The 24,295-nt window shown below is 42.0% G+C and overlaps 1 protein-coding gene across 1 annotated transcript in view; it reads right to left on the bottom strand.

The window, feature by feature from the left end:
• Nucleotides 1-19,995, bottom strand: part of LOC117809618 (rap guanine nucleotide exchange factor 6-like) — a 33,971-nt gene extending 13,976 nt beyond the window's left edge. The window contains exons 1-10 of the mRNA XM_034679057.1: nucleotides 19,743-19,995; nucleotides 16,159-16,326; nucleotides 15,846-16,061; nucleotides 13,422-13,633; nucleotides 12,761-12,884; nucleotides 7,601-7,821; nucleotides 5,809-5,982; nucleotides 5,245-5,391; nucleotides 2,002-2,121; nucleotides 582-822 (exon numbers count right to left, since the gene is read on the bottom strand). Of these exons, the coding sequence (XP_034534948.1) occupies nucleotides 582-822; nucleotides 2,002-2,121; nucleotides 5,245-5,391; nucleotides 5,809-5,982; nucleotides 7,601-7,821; nucleotides 12,761-12,884; nucleotides 13,422-13,633; nucleotides 15,846-16,061; nucleotides 16,159-16,307 (1,604 nt within the window). The 5' untranslated portion in view covers nucleotides 16,308-16,326; nucleotides 19,743-19,995. The remainder of the gene's footprint in view (nucleotides 1-581; nucleotides 823-2,001; nucleotides 2,122-5,244; nucleotides 5,392-5,808; nucleotides 5,983-7,600; nucleotides 7,822-12,760; nucleotides 12,885-13,421; nucleotides 13,634-15,845; nucleotides 16,062-16,158; nucleotides 16,327-19,742) is intronic.
• Nucleotides 19,996-24,295: the final 4,300 nt, after the last annotated feature.

Genomic DNA, 24,295 nt, shown 5'->3' with positions numbered 1-24,295 from the left:
TGATTTATCTATTTTTATTTTATTATATTTAATTTTGACTTCATCCTATTTTATTTTTATTCTATTGCATTTAATTTTTATTGCATTTCTCTGTTTATTTTATTATATTTTATTTTGATTTTATCAAATTGTATCTGGATTTTATTCAGCTATTTTTATTTTATTGCATTTAATTTTTATTGCATTTCTCTATTCTAGTTATTTTAAAAAAAATTTATTTATTTGTACTTTTTTTTCTACCCTTATTCTTGCACAACTACTTCTTATTGTGTCTGTGTTGCGGCAACAGATGAATTCCCCCCTATAGGGATCAATCTTATTGTTTAATATCTGCATATTAAAGGAGAAATCCAGCTCTGGAGACGTTTCATGATTTCAATGTTTTAAAGGCTTAAGTGAAATTGTTCCCTGAGTGCATCCAGAGTTATTGATCGTTTTGTCTCTAATCCATCACAGAAAGTTTACACTTTGACAAACTTAAACACAAGCACTGTGAAATCCTTCATAATCTTTGCTGCTCTTATTGCATCTTAAATGAATCCACTGAACCAGATTAGATTAACTGGATGTAACTTCCTCACCTTGTGCTGGGCTGGCTGTACTCCACGTTTAAATGCGTTGCTGCCGTGCTCTCCAGGATGGCGGCGGCCGTTGTGGTCGTAGCTGCGGCGTTACTCGTCGCTGCGGTCCTGCTGCTACACCGGTCCTCGAGTCCCGGAGCCGGCACGGAGTCCACCGAACAGATACTGGAGCGGGAGGAGATCTCACTGTGACTGGAGTCTGACAGGTTGTCTGCTTTACCCGCAGGCAGGAGGGTGTAACCTGGGACAGAGAGAGGAGGACATTTAATAACAGGGGGATAACAAAGATAGAGAAGGATGGATGAAAAGACTGAAAGAGAGCTAACTGGGAAGGAATACATGAAATTAATCTGATGCTTCTGTCATCTTTTAATAGCAGAGAAATGGAACGAACATCAACCGTTCAGATGTTATAAGACTGGGAATTTATGACACCTTCAAAACTGCAAAGTTTAACGTGCAGAGACTTTCATTCTCAGGGAGGGACAGTTTTAACCTCAGATTGCATATGCTGCTTCACAATACCAGAGAAATTCACGGACACAACAATAACAAGAAAGAAAACTTAACGCCTCAAATCGTCCACCTGTCAACAACCAAACAAGATCATAAACTCATCTTCTTTATGAAAACTCTTCTCAGGATCCTGTCTCTGAGGGAGAATGTGTTAAAGTGACAGATCTCCTTATTTTACTTTCATTGAGACAGTAAATATTCACAAACTTCACAACATCATCTCTAAAAACAAAGACGCTCTCTTCTTCTTCAAACAGGCTTCAACAAGAGGCTCAACTTTGGGACTAGAGTTATTTAATCCTCAACCTCTACATCAGAACATCTAGCTTCATTTGTCCCTTCATGTTTAATCTGATCCTGGTCTCTCAGAGAGTCTTTCTCCTGGAGTGTCTGTCCCTGCAGAGCCAGAGGAAAGGGTTCGGGCTGACCGACCTCCTGGCTCTCTGCTCTGCCTGTCCTTCTCTCTCTCCCTCAGGTGAAAGCTGCACACCCTCTCCTGCCCCTTCCTCACAGTCCAGATATGACCTAGCTGCCACGGGCCTCTCCCTGGACTGACTCCTGTCCCTCAGAGCCCTGAAAGGTGACATCATCCTGGTCCTGAAGGGGGACTCTGGGGGTTTGGGTCTCATTAGCTGGGGCGGTGACAGAGTGATGGGAGGAGACCCTGCGTGGAGCGAGGGGTGCATCCCTCCTGCTCTCATACTCTGCATCCTGAGCCCTGAACCTCCCTGAGCGCCCCGCCTGGATCTCCTTCTGCTCTGCTCTGAAGGAAACAAGACTCTCTGCACTGCCTCTTCCTCCTCTTTCTCCTCCTCTTCCTCTGACTGACTCTCGCTCTCCCTGCTGCTCTCTCGGCTGTGCTGCCTGGTCATCAGTAGGATTCTCTTGTGGAGGAGCACCCCACCTATGCCGTAGCTGCGCAGGCTGACGGTGCCGGCCTTTGTGCTGACGTCGCTGGTTAGAGACGACGAGGATCCCGACAAGTTCATCTGGCTGGAGTTGTGAGATTTGGCCACTCCTCCCACTGAAAGAGGAAAACCAAGAGATTACAACCACAGACTGAGTATGGATCTATCTGAGCTGCTGTGGAGCTGAAGTAAGTCAGGGATAATGTACGGTTAGCAGGTTGTTATGGGAAATAGAATCCCCACAGGGTGAGACTAGACCCTGCCAAGAAGGGGCGACCGGTGACCTAAAGTTTCCGGTCGTGGAACGACTTTGCAAAGTGAGAAAATGACAGAGAAGACATTAACTGCAATTTTTCAATAAAAGCAACTACTATTTCAGATTTGTCCTCTGGGGGTCGCATACAATCATACAATCATACAATCATAGTGCTGACGGAGCGCACCTGAACTGTGCTTTTTTTTCTGGACTTTTTTTCTCAAAGTGAGAAAATAGATGACTTGCTGTTTGCATAATCCAACAGCTGTTTTTGAGGAAAGATGGCTCCTTAAATGTGAACATTTACTGAATGTACTTTTCCTTTTTCGCATTAAAACAAAGGGGAAAATCAAGAGTTGTCTTTATTTATAGGTTATTATGTTATGATTTTACTGGTCCGGCCCACTTCAGATCAAATTGGGCTGTATGTGGCCCCTGAACTGAAATGAGTTTGACGCCGCTGACATAGGCCCTCAATAGGCGGCCTAATCCGGCCTGCCTGCCGCCTATTTGTGGCCCCTGAACTGTTATTTCTTCACTATATGTTTTGGTTGGGTCAGCACGACTTATCTCCATGCCAACGATACACAGACAGCCGGTTACTGGGTCACTTAGAGCAGTGATTTTCAACCACTGTGCCGTGGCACACTAGTGTGCCGTGACAGATCGTCAGGTGTGCTGTGGGACATTATCCATTTTCACTTAATTAGTCCAAAAAAAATATTATTCATATACTACAAATAATTTGGCATGTAGTGCGTCTGTGCCTGCAGTGTGGTGACTGGGAGAGTAATTCAATACTCGTCGTAGTGACCTGTGCTACCCACCCACTGGGTGGCAATAAAGAACACTAATGACTTTGTTAATTTAAGACAATGGAATTAGTGTATGGCGCGAGAGGTATATGTGTCAAGAAGTAGGCGTACAACAGCGATGGATAAATATTCAAGAAGGAAAAATGAAAACTCCAAACTGGGCCCTGGATAAATTCTAACCCGGATGAAGAGCGTAATATGGGAGGTGAAAAACTACAACGGTGTCTACGAGAGCCCTCAAAGCTAGCTACTTAGTAGCTGAACCATAGACTGTATAAAATATGGACTTTGTATCCGTGACGTCACCCATCTGTTTCTGAAGAGCTGTTTTGAAGCCAAATCGGCAGCAGCAGCCATATTGCTTCTGTGGAGCCAGTGTGACGTAAAGAGGCGGGCTTTGAGCCTCCTAGCCAACAGCTGCAGTGTTCCCACAGGCAGCTGTGCCTCTCATTGGAAGACTAGTAATCTCAATATCTTCGAAATTGCCGAATTAGAAAAAAATTCACCCCCCTCACAGTGAGAGGACATCGAGAAATTAGCTATTCAGACTACACTCATCTTTTGTACCAGCCTGTAAACATGTTTATTAACGCTGCAAAGATCGTCTTTTCCCCATTCATGTGTATGTGACTTCCGGTACTTCCGGAGCCAGCCTCAAGCGGATCCTCGATGAACTGCAGCTTTTAACACTTCCGCATTGACTCATATTATTAGACCGGAGGTTACCGCTTGAACTGAACTTGTAGCCAAATCAAAAAAGCCACACACTGTGGCAGAGACAGTAATACTATCTGCAAAAGCTATTGTAAATGAGATGCTTCGCCCTGACACAGTTAAAGAAGTAGCCAAACTCCCTCTCTCAGATAAATAGATTCATATATTGAGAGACTAAATGTGTCATTTTGGAACACTTTTGGTTGGTGGTGTGACTCAGGATTTTTTTAATGTAAGAAATGTGCCTCGGCTCATACAAGGTTGAAAAACACTGACTTAGAGGGTCGCTGCTAAAAGAAAAGTGGACAGTGAAAATCGACAATTCAAAGAAGAATGGACTGAAAAATTTGCATTCATTCTCCCTCTAACCACCACAAGACCCATGTGCTTAATATGCCAGGAGACTATAGCTGTGATGAAGATTTCCAAAGACCAAGCTTAGGAATTTTGAAACAACATTTCCTCTAAAAAACAAAAATAAATGCACTGAAATCATCATATCAGGCTGCAAGCAGGATTCTTGTCACATCTAAAAAAATCTATTAAAAAAAAGTGTTCTTAAACACCTCCTGATATATTTGTTTTGGATTCATGACAGGGGTCATGTTTGGTTTTATTCAGCTATTTATTTTACTTTATGTCAAAATGGAAATTACATTTTATTTGTTGTTTTGAATGAAAAGGACATTTTGTTTTGAATATTACAGTACCCTAAATTATGGAATGAGCCTCCCCTCCACATTAGACTCCTCACTGTCCATTTTTAAAACTTGTCTATTCCTTGGCTTTCAACCCTGCATGGGACTCTGCTCCTGCTTTAGTGTTTTATGGTTTGTTTTTATGTATTGTTTTATTGTTTCTATTGTTTTCTTATCCTGTGTTTTATTGTTTTATGCCTGCATTGTTTGTCTATTTATGTACAGCAGTCTGTTTCGGCTGTGGTCGTCTTTAAAGTGCTTTATAAATAAAGTTGAGTTGAATATTATTGCATGTTGCCTGTCCGCTCATTGAAAAAACTCTCTGTGGCCCTTTAAGATTTGTATTTGAGTACCCCTGGCCTGTGGTGTCAACAAACAGAAGCTACATGTGTCTGAAGTCGTTTCCATGGATTGATTTGACATGACGTGTGATCAGTTTGACTCTGGTGTTGCTCATGTTAGTGAAAGTTAATAACCGTCATCAAGGCTTTCTGACCAATCAGAATCAAGCATCTTACACAGCCAGATTATCAGTAAGAGAGCTGGGAATACGAGTATAATAAAAGATTACATGTAAAAGTGATATTTTGTGCAATCCTAAAAGTTTTCACAGCAGAGACAGACTCTTAAACCGTCTCTCAGGTTTTTTCATGTTGTGTCTGCTTCACTACGTCTCCACGGGGACGACTCGTCACCCGGGGTAACCTTCCTGGGATCAAAGCGCACACACAGTGAGAACGTGTTCCTGCTGCACACCTTTGCGTGGGGAGCCCTGTGGCGACACCGTGGGGCTGGAGTGAAGGGAGGAGATGGTGGAGACGGTGTCGTCAGACGGTCTCTTGGCGCTCCATTCCTCTGACGGGTTCACCGGAGGTTTCTTCACCACCTGGGGAGAGTTGGAGTCTGCAGAAGAAGAAGAAATAAACACAGAGAGAGAGAAAAGAGAGATCAGGTGACACTGAAGGAACCTGGGACTCTGTGATCTCTGTGAACAAACGGAAGGAAGAAAACTCACAACTCCAAATCACTAAAGAATAAAAACACCGTACTGGATTTGGTGATTTTATTCTGAGTTGGCTGTCAAATGTTAAAGTTTGAGAGTGTAGTTTTCTTACACTAGAGAGCAAATAAGACATGCATATAATGTAGTTTGATGAGATATTCTGAGGCTTTATTCTGCCTTTCATGCAGACGATCACTGCAGGTCATCATCTCTTTCCTGCTGCCTGAAGACGATGACGACTCTTCACTCAAAGAGGCTTTAAATGAAATCCAAAGAGCATGGTAATAATGATCTAACTGAAGCAGACGTGTTCTCACTTGAAGTGCCGATGTCTTTGGCCGTGCTCTTCTTCCGTAGCGGGTTCAGCGGGACCTGGACCTGGAGGACCTGAGACACCCTGTTCTGTGCTTTCCCCGAGGGCAGAGCCGACCGCAGAGACACCGGAGACATGTCCGACTTTGTGGATCGTCTCTCACTCAAGTTCTTTGATACTGAAGTCAAAAGAGGAGAAAAAGTAACGAGTGAATAAAATAAAATCTCTTCAGAAACATCTCAACGATTCAAACTGCTCGAAGTCTGTTTGGATGTTCTGTGTGAGGCAGGCGAGCTGATGGGAAATATCACAGTATCATCCTGCAGACAGAACTCTCCCTCAGCTCTGATGAGCAGAGGAGAAATTTATACAAACAAAATAAGAAGTTTAGAGTTTTAACTTTGGAATTATCACTATGAGGAGTTTCACATTCAGGTCGAGCAAAACTGGAAAAAAACACAGTATTTTTTGTTTTTCTTTAAAGTCTTGGATGATATAATTATTGCACAATGCAGTTTCTATAAATCAATTGTTTGATTTATCATTCCTGCTTTTTTTATTTCCTGCAAGACATTTTCAGATACACTAGGTGGCAGTGCAAGCGAATATAAATTGACTCTGTGTAAAGAAGAAGAGATTACACTTCAAGTTATCATTCACTGAAGATATTTATAAAACTGGGTATTTTATAAATAAAATAAAATACAAATATTAATAAATAAATAAATAAAATACCAATTTTAATAAATAAATAAAATAAAATACCTATCTTAATAAATAAATAAAATAAAATACAAATATTAATAAATAAATAAATAAAATACCAATTTTAATAAATAAATAAAATAAAATACAAATATTAATACATTAAAAAAATCCAGATTAATAAATAAATAAAATATCTATATTTATGAATAAATAAAATAAAATACATATATTAATAAATTAAATAAAATATCTTTATTATTAAATAAATTAAATATAAATACATATATTAATAAATTAAATAAAATACATTTATTATTAAATAAATTAAATACAATACATAAATTAATAAATTAAATTAAATATCTTTATTATTAAATAAATTAAATATAAATACATAAATTAATAAATTAAATTAAATACCTTTATTATCAAATAAATTAAATACAATACATGTATTAATAAATTAAATAAAATACCTTATTAATAAATAAAAAAAATTCTATATTAAAGCTGCTGTGAGGAACTTTTGTTTTGTATCGATTCTGGCGCCCCCTTGTGGCCAAAGTAATACCTCTTATCTCTTGTTGTATACATGTAAATGTAGTGTTTTCAACAAAAACCTCCTCCTGTTGTCTTTTAACAGCTAACTTTATCAGGCAATGTGATTATTTTCCATGAAAACAGTCAAATAAAGGCTGTTTCTGAAGCGAGATGTCCATCATCTGGTCTGACACCGACCCCCTCAGGGCGGTTTCAGGCATTAAAAATGACAACAGAGAAGGTGTCAGTGTTGCTGCTGATGGTCTTGTTTGCTATTGAAGGTCATAAAGAGGCATCAGTATCATTTTCAGTCTGTTTCTCAACCAGTTCAAAACTCCTCACAGGGCCTTTAATGAATAAATACAATTAAATACATATATTAATAAATATGTTAAACAAATACCTATATTAATAAATAAATACAATACATATATTTTCAATAAAATAAATTCAATAAATAAAATAGTTAGAATGCTTGAGGTAACAGTCCCATGTAAACTCTTGATCATGTGTTTATTCAGTAGTAAGGTAAAGTCCCCGTCACTCACAGGTGCTGTAGGACGGCTCACACTGCACAGACATGATCTGGTGCTTCTCCTCGTCCGTCTCCACCGTCAGGTTGGACAGGTACTGCTTCACCTTCCGGGCCATCTGAGCGTCCTCGTACAGCTTCTTGGCGTTGAGCAGAGAGCTGCGGCGCACCCTCTTCTTATGAGCCCCGCCCTGCACGTCCAGCATGTTGGAGTTTGTGCTGCCCTGACTCAGAGACCTGATGATGGGAAGAGAGAGAGAGAAAGAGGAAAACAGAGGAGGAGGAAGGGAATGAGGAAGGACAGTTGAGATGAGGGAGAGATGGATGATGAGGGAGGGTAAGAAGACGATGAGCAGAGGATGAAAGATTGAGTAAGATGAGACCACAGAGAAAAAGAGGAAGGAAAATGAAGAAGATAAGAAAGGAGCAGCAGAAACACGTGAAAGTACAGAGGGGAGGAAAGAATGGTAAAACAACAATCAGTACTTTAAAGAGGCATCTCTCAGCTCTCAGCAAACACCTCTGATACGTTCAAATCTGCACATCTGCCTTGGTGTTGGAGCAGAGCATTAAAACAGGACCATGCAAACTGCTGCTGTGAGCCATGCTACCACAGAAACAGAACAGCAGGACGTTCCGTCACATGGAGGCAAAAAGGGTTAGGAACTCAAGATGCACAAGATTCGATATGGGGAATAATAAACAGGGATGCACTGATGAACGAACACGTGACCTGAGATAGGATCTGATTTAGTATCTGGTTTTACTTCTCTGGAGATGTTTTACTCTGAAACTCTGACCTCATCTACCAGTCAGGGTCCGGGAGGCAGACACCCTCTCTACTTTTAAGAGTAGGCTTCAAACTTTCCTTTTTGATAAAGCTTATAGTTAGAGCTGGATCAGGCTTGGACCAGGTCTTAGTTATGCTGCTATAGGCTTAGACTGACACACTGGGATCCTGTCTTTCCCTCTCTCTCCTCTCTCTGCCTGTCTCTCACTTTAACTCTTCCTGTCCCATTAAAGTTACTAACCATAGACCTTTCTGGAGTCCCTGAGCTCCCTTGTCTCGTAGGTTCCTCTGGATCTCTGCTGTAGATTCCTCCTTTGGGGTCTGTTAATCATCCTTTCTTTCTTTCTTTCTTTCTTTCTTTCTTTCTTTTCTTTCTTTCTTTCTTTCTTTCTTTCTTTCTTTCTCTCTTTCCTTCCTTCTCTCATTATTTCTTTCATTCCTTCTTCTTTCTTTCTCTCTTCTTTTTCTTTCTTTCTTTCTTCCTTTCTTTCCTTCCTTCTCTCATTATTTCTTTCATTCCTTCCTTCCTTCTTTCTTTCTTTCTGTCTGTCTTCTTTCTTTTCTGTTCTTCTTTCTTTCTTTCCTTTCATTCCATCCTTAATTTCTGTCCTTCTTTTCTTTCTTGCTTTCATTCCTTCCTTCTCTCTTTCATTCCTTCTTTCTCTCTTGTATTCCTGTTTCCTTTCATTCTTTCTTCCTTCACTTCTCTCTCTGCTTCAGTCTTCCTTTCTTTATTTCATTCATTTTTCCTGCCACTCTTTTCTTCTTTTTTTCTCTATCTGTTCTTTCCATGTTTCTTTCTTTCTTTCTTTCTTTCTCCTTTCCTTCTGTCATTCTTTCACCATGTATTCTCCTCTTTTCCTTTCTTCTGGTCTCCCTCCCTTCTCTCTTTTCTTAGACCTTTCTGGAGTCCCTGAGCTCCCTTGTCTCGTAGGTTCCTCTGGATCTCTGCTGCTGTGGACGTGCCAGACTCCAGCTGCTACAACTACTACTATCCGTCTCCCCACTATCATCTCTCTCTCTCTCTTCATCTCCCTCTATCCCTCTCTCCAACACGGTCTCAGCAGATGTGTGTCTTACATGAGTCTGGTCCTGCTGGAGGTTTCTGCCTGTTAAAGGAAGTTTGTCCTTGCCACTGTAACTTGCTAAATGCTGCAAAGTGCTCTGCTCATGGTGGATTAAGATGAGACCAGACTGAGTCCTGTCTGTAAGATGGGACTGGATCTGATCTGTTTGGAATGAGTCCGTCTTGACATCTTTCATGCCTTGTTTCCTGTTCGCTGCATAAAGTCATAGCTAAACTTTGAACTTCTGCTTCTCAGCTTTCAGCGTGGGAATAAACACGAGCTCTTTAAGGAACTTGAATATCTATAGACGTGACATATGGAGATCATGTGATGTGATGATATGCTTTTGGACGGGTCTTTAACCATCTACACTTTGTTTCTACTAAACATACAGTCTCATGAGGAGGGCAAACAATGAATGGGTCAATGACAGGCGTCAGGATGGGTCAGAACAATGGGGCGCTGTAAATGGATGGGTTAATCACACACAAGCACGGGCAGACACATGTAGTCAGATAAAGTAAGGGGGAGGAGGAGGGGGGCATGCAGAGCTGATGGGGTGCAGGGGGGGATTAAACTCCTGCTGGTTCCAGGACAAACTTACCCTAAACTCTTCCACCTCTTCTTCCTGCAAGCGAGAGGTGTGGATATTGAAGCGTGACTCAGAGACAAGTTCAGGGGTCAGGGTGGACAAGACTATGTTGATGTCATGCCACAACAAACAAACAGGAAATGACTGAAGATGGGAGGACAACACTAGACGTTGGACATCTCCCCATATCAACCTTAACAGTGTGTGATGTGCCACCGTTTAAAAACACTCACATCTTCATGATACAACGCTGAGACAAGATCTAACAACAGAGGTCTCTTCACAGATATGTTGCAGTATGAAGGGAGTGCCTGCAGGGGGCAGTCATGCACCGCAGCAGTGACAGACTGTGATAAACACACACTCAGTGACACGCTCTACACACTGCAGTGAGCATCAATTCCTCCTCACTTTGAGTCCATCCATGCCTCGCGTCCTCGTGAGAGAGAGAGAGAGAGAGAGACGTGAACCGGACTCAAAGTGAACGGGGATCGATTGATCTGGTTCTGGGATCCAGGCTGGGAGGTGGAGGGATGGTGGTGCGGATCCCTGTCATCAAACATCCTCTCTGAACTCTGTGGTCTATCTTTCTTTAACCGTTTGAGAGGCGACACTTTCTGTAGTGTGTCAGTTTACAGGAAGTGTGTGTTTCATAATTAAACACACTTTAGAGGAGTGTGTGTTTCTGTTTCACCCACTGGACTCCAAAATAAACCTTGTTGTTGACAGTAAATGCAAAATACTCTGTTATCTGAATTCCCTGGTGATTTCTGAGACTTAAAATCTACTTTTCAAATACTTTTACACTCAAAAATTTACATTTCCTGTCAGGAGAGAGTCCCAGAAATCGATCTTGAGGACTTTGTACATGGGGTGTCTGATCAACCAACTGAGCCAAAGCAGGGCCCCATATGGATAATTATGCTAATTCAAGCCCCACACAGGACTTCTGATTCATTAGAGACAGCTTTAAGGCGTTTTTCAACCAGAGGAACTTTACCTCTGAACTACGTGTGTTTCGACCGGTGGACCCAGGGTCTAAATTTAGTTCAGGGGTAGATAATCTCCCCCCTAAAAAGCCGCTGCTAGGGGGTCAGTACTTTTCAAAGGTCCCAGGACTTTCGGGGGGCGGGGCCTGAACGTGTCTGATTGGTAGATTAACCTTCAGTGTTTTTATTCCGCCTGCCGTCCACAATAACATCACACACATCTGTGATTCTCTTGATTTCTCTTTCTTTCATTATTTTTTATTTGATCTATCTTTTTTGTATGTGTGTGTACTTTTCAAAAGAAGAAGCTGTGATTCTCCGGGTCAACTTTTTTGCCATTTTTTTTTTTTTCATTTTGTTTTTGCCCAAAAAAAAAAAAAAAATCAAATTTTTTTCTTCAAAATTTAAATTTGAAAAAAAAAAAAAATTTTAATTTTTTTTTTCAATATGTTTTGGTAATTTTTTTTTTCAAGTTTCTTTTGTCAAAATTTTTTTTTTTCAATTTTTTTTTTGTCAAATTTTTCCAAAAACCTTTCACAGTCATTGTTTTCTCCATCTGTGATTCTCTTGATTTCTCTTTCTTTCATTAGTTTTTATTTGTTCTATCTTTTTTGTATGTGTGTGTACTTTTCAAAAGAAGAAGCTGTGATTCTCTTGATTTAGCAGCTTGTAACAGTAGTCTTCTCTCAGCCCACCGTGAATGCATCTCTCCTCCTGGTGTTCCGGTTTTAAAAGTGACCCTGTAAACTGGAGACCTTCAGCTGAACGTGTCAGTGTTTGTGGAGTTTACACAGCTGTTGAAACACAGAGGGAGTTCCTGGGAATGCAAACTAGTTTAGTTTTAATTAAGATTTCAAAATATCCTCATTAGATATTTAATGATGGTCTAAAGACGTTTATGAGGGATGCATCTGGCTGAGAGTCTCCAGTTAACAGGGTCGCTGTTTAAACCAAAACACCGGCCGATCTCTGCGATCACGGCTTTTTGAGTTCAAAAGGATTTTAAAGCCGTGTTGAAACGTCTTTGCTACTCGCGCTTATCTCCTCTCACGTGTTGATTCAGTGAATCCATCTGTGATGAAATATAGCACCATCTAAAACAGACCAGCTGAGTCTCTTCATGCTAACAGGCTAACTGTTGTGTTGATTCATTGCTTTTTCCATGTTTTTAACTGCAGGCGCAAAACTTTCACTTTTTTTTTTTTGCTTTTGGAGCACATTTTTTTTCATTTTTTTTTTTCAAAAAGTTTTTTCCCCAAAATTTTTTTTCTAAAAATTTTTAGCAAATTTTTTTTTCCAAAAAATTTTACCAAAAAAAATTTTCCAAACATTTTTAGCAATTTTTTTTTTCCAAACATTTTTAGCAATTTTTTTTCAATTTTTTTTTTTTTCAATTTTTTTTCAAAACCATTCACCGTCATTGTCCTTTTTCATCTGTGATGAATGGCATTCCTCTTTGTTTTACTGCCCTCTACTGGTCTGGTGGTGTAGTACATTTACTTTTTTTTCCTCCATACGTCACTGGCCTGATTTGCACAATCTACCCAGGACTTCAGCCCGCGGTCGAAACGCAGACAACAATGGGGGACCAGGAACCTTTTAGTTCAGGGGAAAGTAGTTCTGGGGGCTAAAAGACCCCGGAACTCTTGGTTGAAATGCACCTTTAGTGACCTGTATCTGATTGAGTAAATCTCTGGAGTGAGATGTTTAGAGAAATCCTGCAATAAAAGTGACCAACCTCTGTCTGAACATGAGCGCAGGGTCCATGTTAGCCGACGTCAGACGCACCACGTGTCTGATCTCTTTGGCGATCATCCTCAGCTTCTCAAAGTTTACGAGACCGTCCACGCTGGAGTCATTGCCTGAGAGGAAACACACACAGAGAGAGAGAGGAGTCATTATAAAGTCAGCTGAACAAATTGTAAAGAGATCAATGATTTATAATTTGGGTATTTGCAAGATGCAATTTATCAAACAGTCTTTCTGAGCTGACGCTTCAAAGCTGAACTCTTCTTGTTCTGGTCTCAGCTTCATCAGCCTCCAGCAGATCAGAGTGTCTCTCTTTCATTCTGAGGCACGTCGGACCATCTGAGGATTTATTTTTGTAACTTACACAATTGAGGGACTTTCTCTTCCATCCCTGACATGGATGAAGGTTTGAAAGAAAAGCGATAAAGAGAAGTCCGTTTTGACCTGACTCAGGATGACATCTCAAAAAGGAAACCCAGAGACGCCTTTAAGCAGAAGTAAACCTCCTGAGAGAGATTCTACTTGACCTTTTATAACAGCAGAGAGGAAGTAGGGGATGTTGAACTGTGCAGAATGACACGTCAAGTTTCAGAAACGGCCTCAGCGAGAATATGTAGTAACACATGACCAGCTCTGGTCTCTGCACACACCTTCATGTAAGAAGGTGAGGTCCTTCTTGACCACGGGGAACAGCGGGATGATGGGCGGCTGCATGCTCTGGCTGCTCAGGATGTTGCGGTACTTTGACATGTTCCTGGACGGGTCGAAGACGTCCTGCAGGTCCCCGAACAGCTTCTCATACTTGCTGGGAAGCTTCTCCCAGGAGCTCCGCAGCCGAGCCACCGGTGCCAAGTTCAGACCGCTAGAAGAGTGCAACACAAAGAGAGGGAGGGGGAGAGAGGGGGGCGTGGAGACAGAGATAAATGGGTTAGGATGGGGAGGAGTGCAGGGGAAAGTAGAGGTAGAAATGAGGAAGCACAAGAGAAAGAGGAGGGTGGTTTTAATGTGTATGCTCAACAGATACATCCCATGCTTAATTATTCCTTTCTGAGCGAACCAGCTTCAGTTAGAGATCTCTGTGATCCAGAACAGAAGACCCCTCGAGGCAAAGTCCTCTCTGAGCAGACTCATTTAGACGGATGACAATTATGAATGGCAGAGCATTTCTTTCTGCTCTCTCCTTTCATTATCTGTCCTGTTCTTGTCCACTGCTCTGTTTCACAAACATCTCATTCACAGAAACATTCCTCCTGCATGTTTGTGTCATTGAAGCAGAGCAGGGCGTGTTCGATATTAAAGGACACAGGAAGACCTGCATGTTATCTTTCTTTTTCTCTCCTTTGCCCACACACGCACGCACGCACGCACGCACGCACGCACGCACGCACGCACGCACGCACGCACGCACTCCTGCACGTACGCATGCCGTACGCACGCCATGAGCATGCTCGCCCGCACGCCATGAGCATGCTCGCCCGCCCGCCTGCATGCCCGCCCGCCATGAGCATGCTCGCCCGCCCGCCTGCATGCCCGCCCGCCTGCATGCACGCCCGCATGCACGCACGCACGCACGCATGCACGCATGCACGCACGCACGCACGCATGCACGCACGCACGCACGCAGGCAGGCACGCACGCACGCAGGCACGCACGCACGCAGGCACGCACGCACGCACACATGCACACACAGCAGTAGCAGCAGCAGCTAGGCCCCACCACCAGACAGGTGATGCATCAGAGCGCCATATGTGCCAGGGAGTCCTGCTGTGAGGAGGCGTGTAAGGGGACGTGGAGGTCAGACACTTCTGTTTTAAAGAGCCTGTTACCACGGTGAGCAGAGGGTCACCAGACTGTTCAGGTCCTTGAGCTGAGAGTCTGCCCCTCCACGGGACACAGGCGTGATGAGAGGACAGCTCAGCGTTAGCCGGACTCTTACAGGAATCCCTGCTCTGAGGAGCTTCAGTGATATTTACAGACACGCTGCGTCTTTAAGGATTTAAAGTGAAATGAACGATGCAGTTAAAATGCAGAGAGCATCCTCTTTGATTACAGCGCACACTTCAGAGAGGACATACTGTGCTGCTGTAATTACTGTCAGGACTCACACACTGTGGCCTCAGTAAAGAGAAAACATTGAGTTACTGAGCGGGTTTATCTCCAGACCCCACTGACACAGTCCAGAACTGAGGACACAACAACAGTGTTTACAATTATGACTTAAGATCAGGGTCAGGACAGCTCTCTGCTCCAGATGAAAAACGTCTTTATAGTCTTTTCTGAAACTTAAAAATCCATCTAAAGGATCCCATCAAATGAACTAATATTAAAAAAGAAGCCTTGAGGATTTTCAGAAAACACAAAAGTGGGTAACTGCCGATTCTTAGGGACCCGTGAAGGGATTTCATAAATGTGGCCGATGCAGATGATCCTTACTAACAAGGCAAAGATGTAAACGATGGAGGAACTGGACACTCCTCTAACCTTAGGAGACATTAGGAGATGGTAGGAGTCGTTAAGAGACATTAGGGGAGACATAAGGAGACGTTAGGAGACGTAAGAAGACGTTAGGAGACACAAGGAGGCAGTAGTAGATGGTAGGAGTCGTTAGGAGTCGTTAGGATCCGATAGGAGGCGTTAGGAGACGGTAGGAGATGGTAGGAGTCGTAAGGAGACATGATGAGTTGTTAGGAGTCGTAAGGAGACTTAAGGAGACATTACGATATGTTAAGAGACGTTAAGAGACGTTAGGAGACATTAAGATACTTTAGGAGACCCTAGGAGTCGTTAGGAGTCGTGAGGAGACCTTAGGAGTCGTAAGGAGACATTAGGAGAGATTAGGAGAGATTAGGAGACATTAGGAGACGTTAGGAGACGTTAGGAGACGTTAGGAGATGTTAGGAGACGTGATGAGTTGTGAGGAGTCGTTAGGAGACGTTAGGAGACTTTAGGAGATGTTAGGAGACGTTTGGAGTCGTTAGGAGACGTTAGGAGAGATTAGGAGTTGTTAGGAGTTGTAAGGAGACATTAGGAGACATTAGGAGTTGTTAGGAAACGGCTTCCCCCAGCAGACCCACCTGATGATAGCGAACATGGAGTTGAAGTTCTTGCACTCTCTGCAGTGCAGAGCGATCTTGATGAAGTGTTTGATGGTCTTCATCCTCTTCATTGCGTTGGGCTCCTTCAGGATCTCTGTAGCCACCCAGAAGGTCTCCTGGTTGATCACCTCCTCAAACTGTTTCAGGTTTCCACTTCCTGTAGACGGGTCCAGTTTAAACAGGTCGTCCACGTACCTGGAGAGCAGGACAGAGAGGTTACAGTAAACACAAGGTATTCTTATTTTTGAAACGTGACATCTTCAGATCAGAGAGAAGTGAAACAGCTTTGTACTCGGTGGACTCGATGTTCCTGAAGAGCTCAAAGTCTCTCATGGAGAGCTGGGCGGCGACCTCCATGGTGCTGAGCTGCAGCAGAGAGATCTGGCTCTCTCTGAGGAGATCCTGGGCGTCATCGTCTGAACATAACGTCTCTGTCTCCATGTTATTCTTCAGGTAGTACCTGCAGGAGGAGAGGGGGAAGAGGAGAGGTTAGAGGATTACTTCAACAGCTCAGGAAAGTCCTGCACATTCACTCATTAGCTGACACTTCTAACTATGTCAACTGTTTAAATCCTGCAGGAGCAACAACAACAGCGACCACAATGACAGAGTGCAGGATAAGCAGGAGGTAAAATACTTCAACATGATGTCATCTCAGTGAATAATTGGAGCAGTCGGCACTTCCTCTGCAGCATCCTCTGACGGTTTAATAAAGGCTGCAGAGGCAGGCCGGTGGGTGGACCAGATCCAGGTTTACAGCCGGCTGCAGCACGCTGTACATGTTTAAAACACTCCGGATGGATCTCTGAAAGGTTCCTCACATGTCATCTTTAAGGAGGAACACTTTCTGTCTCCCACTAGAGATAAGTTTGAACTGAGGGAACACATCCTCTCATGGTCCTGATAGATTCCCCCGAGTGAAGGAGGAGACAGGTAAAGAGGTGACGGGGTCAGGAAGAGGCTGTCTCTCTGCAGACCTGATCCTCCAGCAGCAGGATCTCTCTCTTACCTCGTTACATGCTGCTGTGTTTATAAATCTAACCCTCCCTACTCTTCCTCTTCCTCCTCTTCCTCCGCCCAGGAGAGGAGAGGAGAGGAGAGGAGAGGAGAGGAGAGGAGGAGTTCAGGTTTGAGTTTCTTTCTCAGAGAGAAGAGGGAGATGTTCAGAGATTAAAAACAGACTGAACATTTATACAAGGATGAAATAAGAGAACTGAGAGACTCTCTATCAATATGTGAGAGGAGGAGAGGAGAAGAAGAGAGGACAGAGGAGAGAGAGGGTCAGATAAGAGGAGTGAGTGACAGAAAACTAAAGTAATGAGAGGAGGAGGGATGAGACAAATTAGAGGAGGGAAAAAAGGAGAGGAGATGAGATAAGAGGATAGAGGAAAAGGGGGGAGAGAAGGAAGAGGAAAGAAGTGAAGCCAAGAGGAGGAAAGAGAAGAAAAAGGAGAGAAGAAGAGAAGAGCTGATGAAAGTAAAATGATAAGAGGGGAGAGGAGAGGAGAGAGAAGAAGAAGAGTAGAGATAAAGAAAAGTGAAAGCACACGAAAGAAGGTGTGTGACCCTCAGAGCTCAGAGAAGAATGAGGACAGCTTCACGTTAAATCCACCGCAACAGGCAGAGAAGAATCCAAGACCCTAAAGTCTGGGTCTGGTCTCACCCTGCTGGGATTCTATTTCCCATAACTACCCACTAACCATTCATTACCCCTTACAGACCAGTTCTATTGGGGATGCAGGAGGATCTATGTGTGCATGCCTCTGCAGCTAGATCATCCCACAAGAGAGAGACAATTGTTTCTGTGCAGCTCCGTCATCCATCAAACACAGGGAGGGTGTTAGCATGAGCGTGTTTGACTGCTCGTGTGTTCACATGCATGTGAATAAAGTCGGTTTAAACTATATATACGGCATATATATAAATAAATATGTATGCATATCTACATATGTGCAGTGCGTGACTCTGTATAAGTAGACTGTCTCTGTATCTCTGTGCGTGCCCGGGTGTGTGTGTGTGTGTGCGCGTGTGTGTATGAATAATTCCAGACGTGCCATGCTCTCTGCCGAGGCCTCCGCCCCTGACAGAGGATGAAATATTCATGCTAACCTAGTTGGGAGGGGACTGATGAGGGACCACAGGAGAGCGGGAGAGAGGGCGAAATAATAAAATAAACACGACAGAGGAGGCGCTCTGAAGAAGCAGACTTTACGGCTGCCGTCCAATTCTCCTTCATGTCTTCACTTTCATCTTAAAAAGGAAGACGGAGGAGAGAGACTCAGACTTCTGAGAGACGTCTATAAAAACATGCTGGTTGTGTTTTGGACACAACAACACAGAGAGGCTGATAATAAGTGAGAGAGGATGAAATCTCACTGCAGCACTCCTCCAGCATCACATGTATCCCCAGATCTCTGCTGCTCTCCTTTATTAATGGGCCACGCTGCTGCAGCTCGCTCTGAGCAGCAACTTAAAATGTTCCCCAGATCTCTTTAAGTGAAGCACCTCCACCGAATCAGGACGGGGAGGCTGAGTCTTCCTGCACAGATTGTAATTCTTAGACTGAGACATGTTAGATGAAGGACCTTGTTTTTAGAGTTATTTACTTGTTTTTAATCTTTGTAAGTATGGTTGAATCTTAAATTGAATGAATGACTGTTAAAATAAGCTACATCGGTTGTCTCACATAAAGTCTCATCAAAATAAAACTTCAGTTTCAAGATTGAGTAACAACTTCAAGTTTCTTGATTTAAGAATGACACATAAGGCATCTCTTCTAGACTCAGTTCAGCTTGTGCCTGATTGATACACCAGCCATCCTCTGCACACTGTCATCAGCAACCAGAGAAGCTTGTTCAGTGACAGAATGCTCCTCCCCAGATGAAGGCAAGGCAGCTTTATTTGTATAGCGCATTTCATACATGCTGCTACAACTCAATGTGCTTTACATTAAAACATTAAAAGCATTGGAGACGTTCAGACAAGCATTAAAGAACATCATTAAAAGGAAAATTAGAATATATTAAAAATCCCATTAAAATTTTAATTTAAAGTGAGTTAAAATAATCTAAGATAGGAAGGCAGTGTTAAATAAAACAAGTCTTAGTCTGTGATTTAAAAGAGGTGAGAGTTGGAGCAGACCTGAAGCTTTCAGGGAGTGTGTTCCAGATATGTGGAGCATAATGACTAAACGCTGCTTCACCATGTTTCCTTCTGACTCTAGCTGGCTTATTTCTACATTTAACACTCTCATTTCTTAGATTTCTAAAGTGCTGCATGGACAGATCATTTCACTAGTTTTAAGAAATGTTCACCTTGAATTAAGCTGCCCTTTTTAGCAGTGTGCAGAGCTGCTGGAGTCCTGCTGGTTTTCATTTGATCCGTTTAATCAGGAACTAAAGGGTAGTATCCTGAACCAGAACCAGGAAGAACAGGACCAACTTTTAAAGAGTTGAGCTCAAAGGCTCGTGTGGATTTCTTTGGTAGTGTTGACGCCGTACAGGATTACATTATTTTACACTACAGGCGTCAGAGAAAGCTCACAGTGTGGCTTTACAAAATATGAACCAAAGCTGAAATCATCTGAAACAGAAAAAGGAAGGAGAAGCTCTAAAGTGTTTGAATCCTCGCGCCGCAGGTCAAGGCTTTGGTTTACTCATTCAAGCCCTTAACGCCACACAGGTCTACAGAAATCCTCAAACTCTCTGCAGACTTTCTGCACAAGACTCCTGCTGCTTAAGACCGTCTGTAAAACACTTGCTCCTTCACCAGGAGTTATTGAAGCTTCATGGTTTATTAGAGTAACTATGATGCCGGCTGCAGAGACAGAAACAAACTCAGAGACTCCTGAAACCACTCCATCCTCCAGATCCTCACCTGCCGTTGAGCTGGATCCGGTCTGCCAGTTTGGAGAGCTGGTCGGGGAGGCGGCGCTGTTTGATGACTCCCTCCGGGCTGACGGACACCTCGCACAGAGAGTAGGTCTCAGGCGCCGCGATGAGGCCGAACTCGTTGACGGTGTGGGCGACCACGTCCTTGGCTGTAGTGTCCTTACTGATGATGATGTAGCAGCTCTGCTGGTCGGCCTTGAACACTCGGATCACCTGGTCCGGGATGTCTGTGAGCGGAGGAGGAGAGAGAGGGGAGCGTCAGTGACTCAAGTGACGGCTGCAGAGAGAGGATGTCAATACTGAGAGAAATATAAAAGTAAAGTAATGAAGTCTGTGAAACATTAGAATATCTGAAAGCACTTTACAGTTTTTATCTTCAATAATGTTCAGATAACCTGATCATTATGAAGCATTATGTAATAAAGGCTGATCCAGAGCTGAAAGAAAACGCCTTTAAAATTAAATCTGACTTTTAACTTGGAGTCATTTATTTTTAGTCCATATGAGGGCTATAACCATAATTAACACTATTTAAGCATCATTTTAACCTTTCATATTTTATGTTTTTTATTTGTATTTATTATTATTTTTTGTTTATATCAGTTTTTTTTAACAGATTTTATTTTAATGATGTTATTTCACTTTCTTATATCTATTTTATTGATTTTATTTTCAGGATAATTCATTTTTATGATATTGATTTTATCTTTTAATAATTATCTGATATTTTATTGATTTTATTTTAACGATTTAAATTCACTTTCTTATATTTATCTTATTTTTTTTTTTTGATTTTATCTAAATAATATTTCATTTTTATGATATGTATTTTATTTTTATTATATTGATTTTATTTTTTGATATTTATCTGATCTTTTATTGATTTTATTTTAATTATTTTATTTCACTTTGTGATATTTATCTTGATCTATTTTATTGAATTCTATTTTATTTTTGCTATATTTATCTTATCTAATTTTATTTTTTGATATTTATCTGATATTTAATTGATTTCATTCTATTTTCTGATATTTATTTCATTTTATATCATTGATTTTATTTTAATTATTGTATTTATTTTCTGATATTTACTTCATTTTACTTCATTAATATTATTGTAATTAATTTATCTTATTTTTAAGTATTTCTTGTTTCTTTCCTCTCTCCTGTTTCAGCCTTGTCTCATGTATTTTGACTTATTTCTGTTTTCTTCTAACTTAAATTCCACTAACATGACTGTTTGCATTCATCAATAACAGAGTGACATCATTGTTTTCAGCCTGTTTGTTACATAAACTCAGTCTTTCATTGAAACTAATGAACTGAGACCTTGCCTATAATATATCTTTAAGTCAGAGCTCTTATTATTATGTGCCTCTGAAAGGTCATACAAACACACCTCCTCTACTGTAATGTGTTTTGCATCCTGATAGCTCGTGTCTGATGTTGACATGTGAACATCTGACAAGGACATCGCAGGTGATCCATCATTCATTGCAAACATGTACAGCACACCTCAGGCTGCAGGACGTGTGTGTGGGCAGACGCATGACAATAATGGAAGCAGCAGGAATCACATGCTGAGCATGCAGGAGAGGTGAGGGACGGCTCAGCCTGGCTGTCGTTATCATCCCTCGCTTTCTTCAGAAGAGGACATTTAAGAGAAGTCTGCAGATGTTGGTGAACGAGGCCCAATGACTGTTATGATCGTCTCCTGCAGTGACTCTGTTTGAATGTTGGATCATATCATGGTGTCTGAAACTGATTGAGGACTGTATGTTGTAAAAACAGGCCGTTATAAAGCTGTGTACGTCTGGGATGTCTGATGTCGGAGCAGCTGCACGCGACTCTCTCAGTGAGGTGTGTTTAAATAATGGAAGTCTTCCTCCTGAGTGAGGCGCTGCATTAGAGATCCCGTGTTTGAGTAAGAGAAGAGGCTACGGCCCGTTAGACACACGCAGCCGGAGAGTCCCATCAGGAGGAAAACAGAGAGATCACGAACAGTGGAAGAGGTCTGTTTGGAGGATGAGTTGGCTCTTACACACTCAGAGATACACACACTTCATCTTGTGTGATAGAAGACTCAGAGTCATTTCCCTCTCCTTTATTAACACACTGATGTTTATCTGTGTGTGACTGTGAGAATCTTAACGTGGGTGTTTGTGTTTGGACGCAGCTCGGGCAGCTTTGAGATCATCATCATCATCTCAGCTGCAGCAGACAATAAGCAGAAACAGATTACTGAAGGTAAACCAATAACAAAATCTGAAGAGAGAACTCGGATCATCTCTCACCTCTGCATGAGTTTTTAGCTCACACTGATGATGCTGTTGTTGCTCTCTTTCTTTTCTACAAACGAGAAGACATCCTGGTTTCTTTGATTGATTTGCCCCCAAACATCCTGTCTGTTTACTTTACATATCAGAAGAACTTCATCAACTTAATCCCTCCCTTCAAATGTGAGCATCCAGATGTTTTCCTGCTTTGTGCCAAACATGATCTTTATATTTTTCTTTCCACAGTAAAGGCAACATTTTCATTAAAGGTTGATATTAAATCCAGATCCAAAGAGATCAAAATGACAAAATGATTGGATGGCCAAACTGCATGCCAACGAATCCACCCGCCTTCCTGCAGCTTCTACTTCAACACTCAACGAGCTCGACTGGAGACTTTCACTTTGTCAGACAGATATTTAGATTAAGCTCCCAGACTCGAGGCGCAGAGAGAGAGAGAGATGAGGAAGGTAGTTTGATGTGGTTTGCAATTACAATGATGCAATGCAAAGCTTTACTGTCGACTCCTCCTTCAGCAGGACTGATATGATTTTGGGGATTGGGGATTCGTATTTGGGAAGACGTCTCCTCTTGGTTCCCAAACTTTTTAGCTCACGACCCCCAAAAATAAAGGTGCCAAAGACTCTCGACCCCCACTGTCCCTCAGAGTGATTTAATGTGTCTTCATTTAGCTGGTCTGCAGAAAGTTAGCCTCCCTATATCAATCAATCAATCAATCTTTATTTGTATCGCGCCAAATCACAACAAACGTTATCTCAAGACGCTTTTACAAACAGAGCAGGTCTAGACCACTCTATGTCAAATTATGAACAGAGACCCAACACCAAGACAGGGTAAGACTCAGTCTGACCCCACCTTAATCCATCATGAGCATTACACCTCACAGTATTTAGCTAGTTACAGTGGAGAGGACAAACTTCCTTTTAACAGGCAGAAACCTCCAGCAGGACCAGACTCATGTTAGACAGCCATCATGCCTCGACCGAATTGGGTCTGGAAAGACAGATAGATGGGAGTAAGAGAGAGGAGTGATAGTGATGAGACGAGTCGTAGAAGCTGTTGCCACTAGAGTCCAGCACGTCTGTATCAGCTGGAGTCCAGATCGTCCACAGCACTAGGACGTCTACGGCAGCTCAGAGGAACCTACGAGACAATGGAGCTCAGGGACTCCAGAAATATGAGCATGTGTCTGTGTTTATGAATGAACCTGCTGATACTGATGCTGTAGATAATTCACTGTTCACTAACCCTAAACTTAGGAGTCATCTGGAAACAAAGAAAGGCAGAAAACTCATTACACTTTATATTTTCAAGCTTTTATTTCAAGTTTAACTACTATTTTTGTCAATGTTTTTCACTATACAAAGTCAGCCTATTATCACCTTAAGAATATATCAAGGATTAAAGGACTCATGTCTCAGCAGGATGCAGAAAAACTCCTCCATGCATTTATCTTTAGCAGACTAGACTACTGTAACGGGGTCTTTACAGGACTCCCTAAAAAGTCCATCAGACGGCTGCAGCTCATACAGAATGCTGCTGCTCGAGTCCTAACAAGGACCAACAAAGTAGACCACATTACTCCAGTTCTTAGATCTCTACACTGGCTTCCTGTCTGTCAGAGAATAGACTTTAAAATCCTGCTGATGGTTTATAAAGCACTGAATGGTTTAGGCTGATCTGCTGCTACTGTATGAACCACCTCGACCTCTGAGGTCATCAGGTACTGGTCTGCTTTCAGTCCCTAGAGTCAGAAGGAAACATGGTGAAGCAGCGTTTAGTCATTATGCTCCACATATCTGGAACACACTCCCTGAAAGCTGCAGGTCTGCTCCAACTCTCACCTCTTTTAAATCAAAGATTAAGACTTTTTTATTTGCCACTGCCTTCCTATCTTAGATTATTTTAACCCACTTTAAATTAAAATTTTAATGTAATTTTTAATATATTTCTAATTTTCCTTTTCTTTTCTGTTTTATCATATTTGTCATTTTAATTATGTTCTTTTATGCCTGTCTGAATGTTTCCAATGCTTTTAATGTTTTAATGTAAAGCACATTGAGTTGCCCTCGTGTATGAAATGCTCTATACAAATAAAGCTGCCTTGCCTTGCCTTGCCTATAAATGGGTAAAATGTACTATTTTTTAGATAACTTTAAAATAACACAAAAACAAGAAGACATCTCACGACCCCCCATTTGTGTTTTGCGACCCCCCAGGGGGTGCCTACCCACTCTTTGGG

Source organism: Notolabrus celidotus, unplaced genomic scaffold (assembly GCF_009762535.1).
Source record: "Notolabrus celidotus isolate fNotCel1 unplaced genomic scaffold, fNotCel1.pri scaffold_305_arrow_ctg1, whole genome shotgun sequence".
Classification (NCBI taxonomy): Eukaryota; Metazoa; Chordata; class Actinopteri; order Labriformes; family Labridae; genus Notolabrus; species Notolabrus celidotus.
The sequence above is the reverse complement of the archived record's forward strand: the minus strand, read 5'-3'. Positions and strand labels throughout refer to the sequence as shown.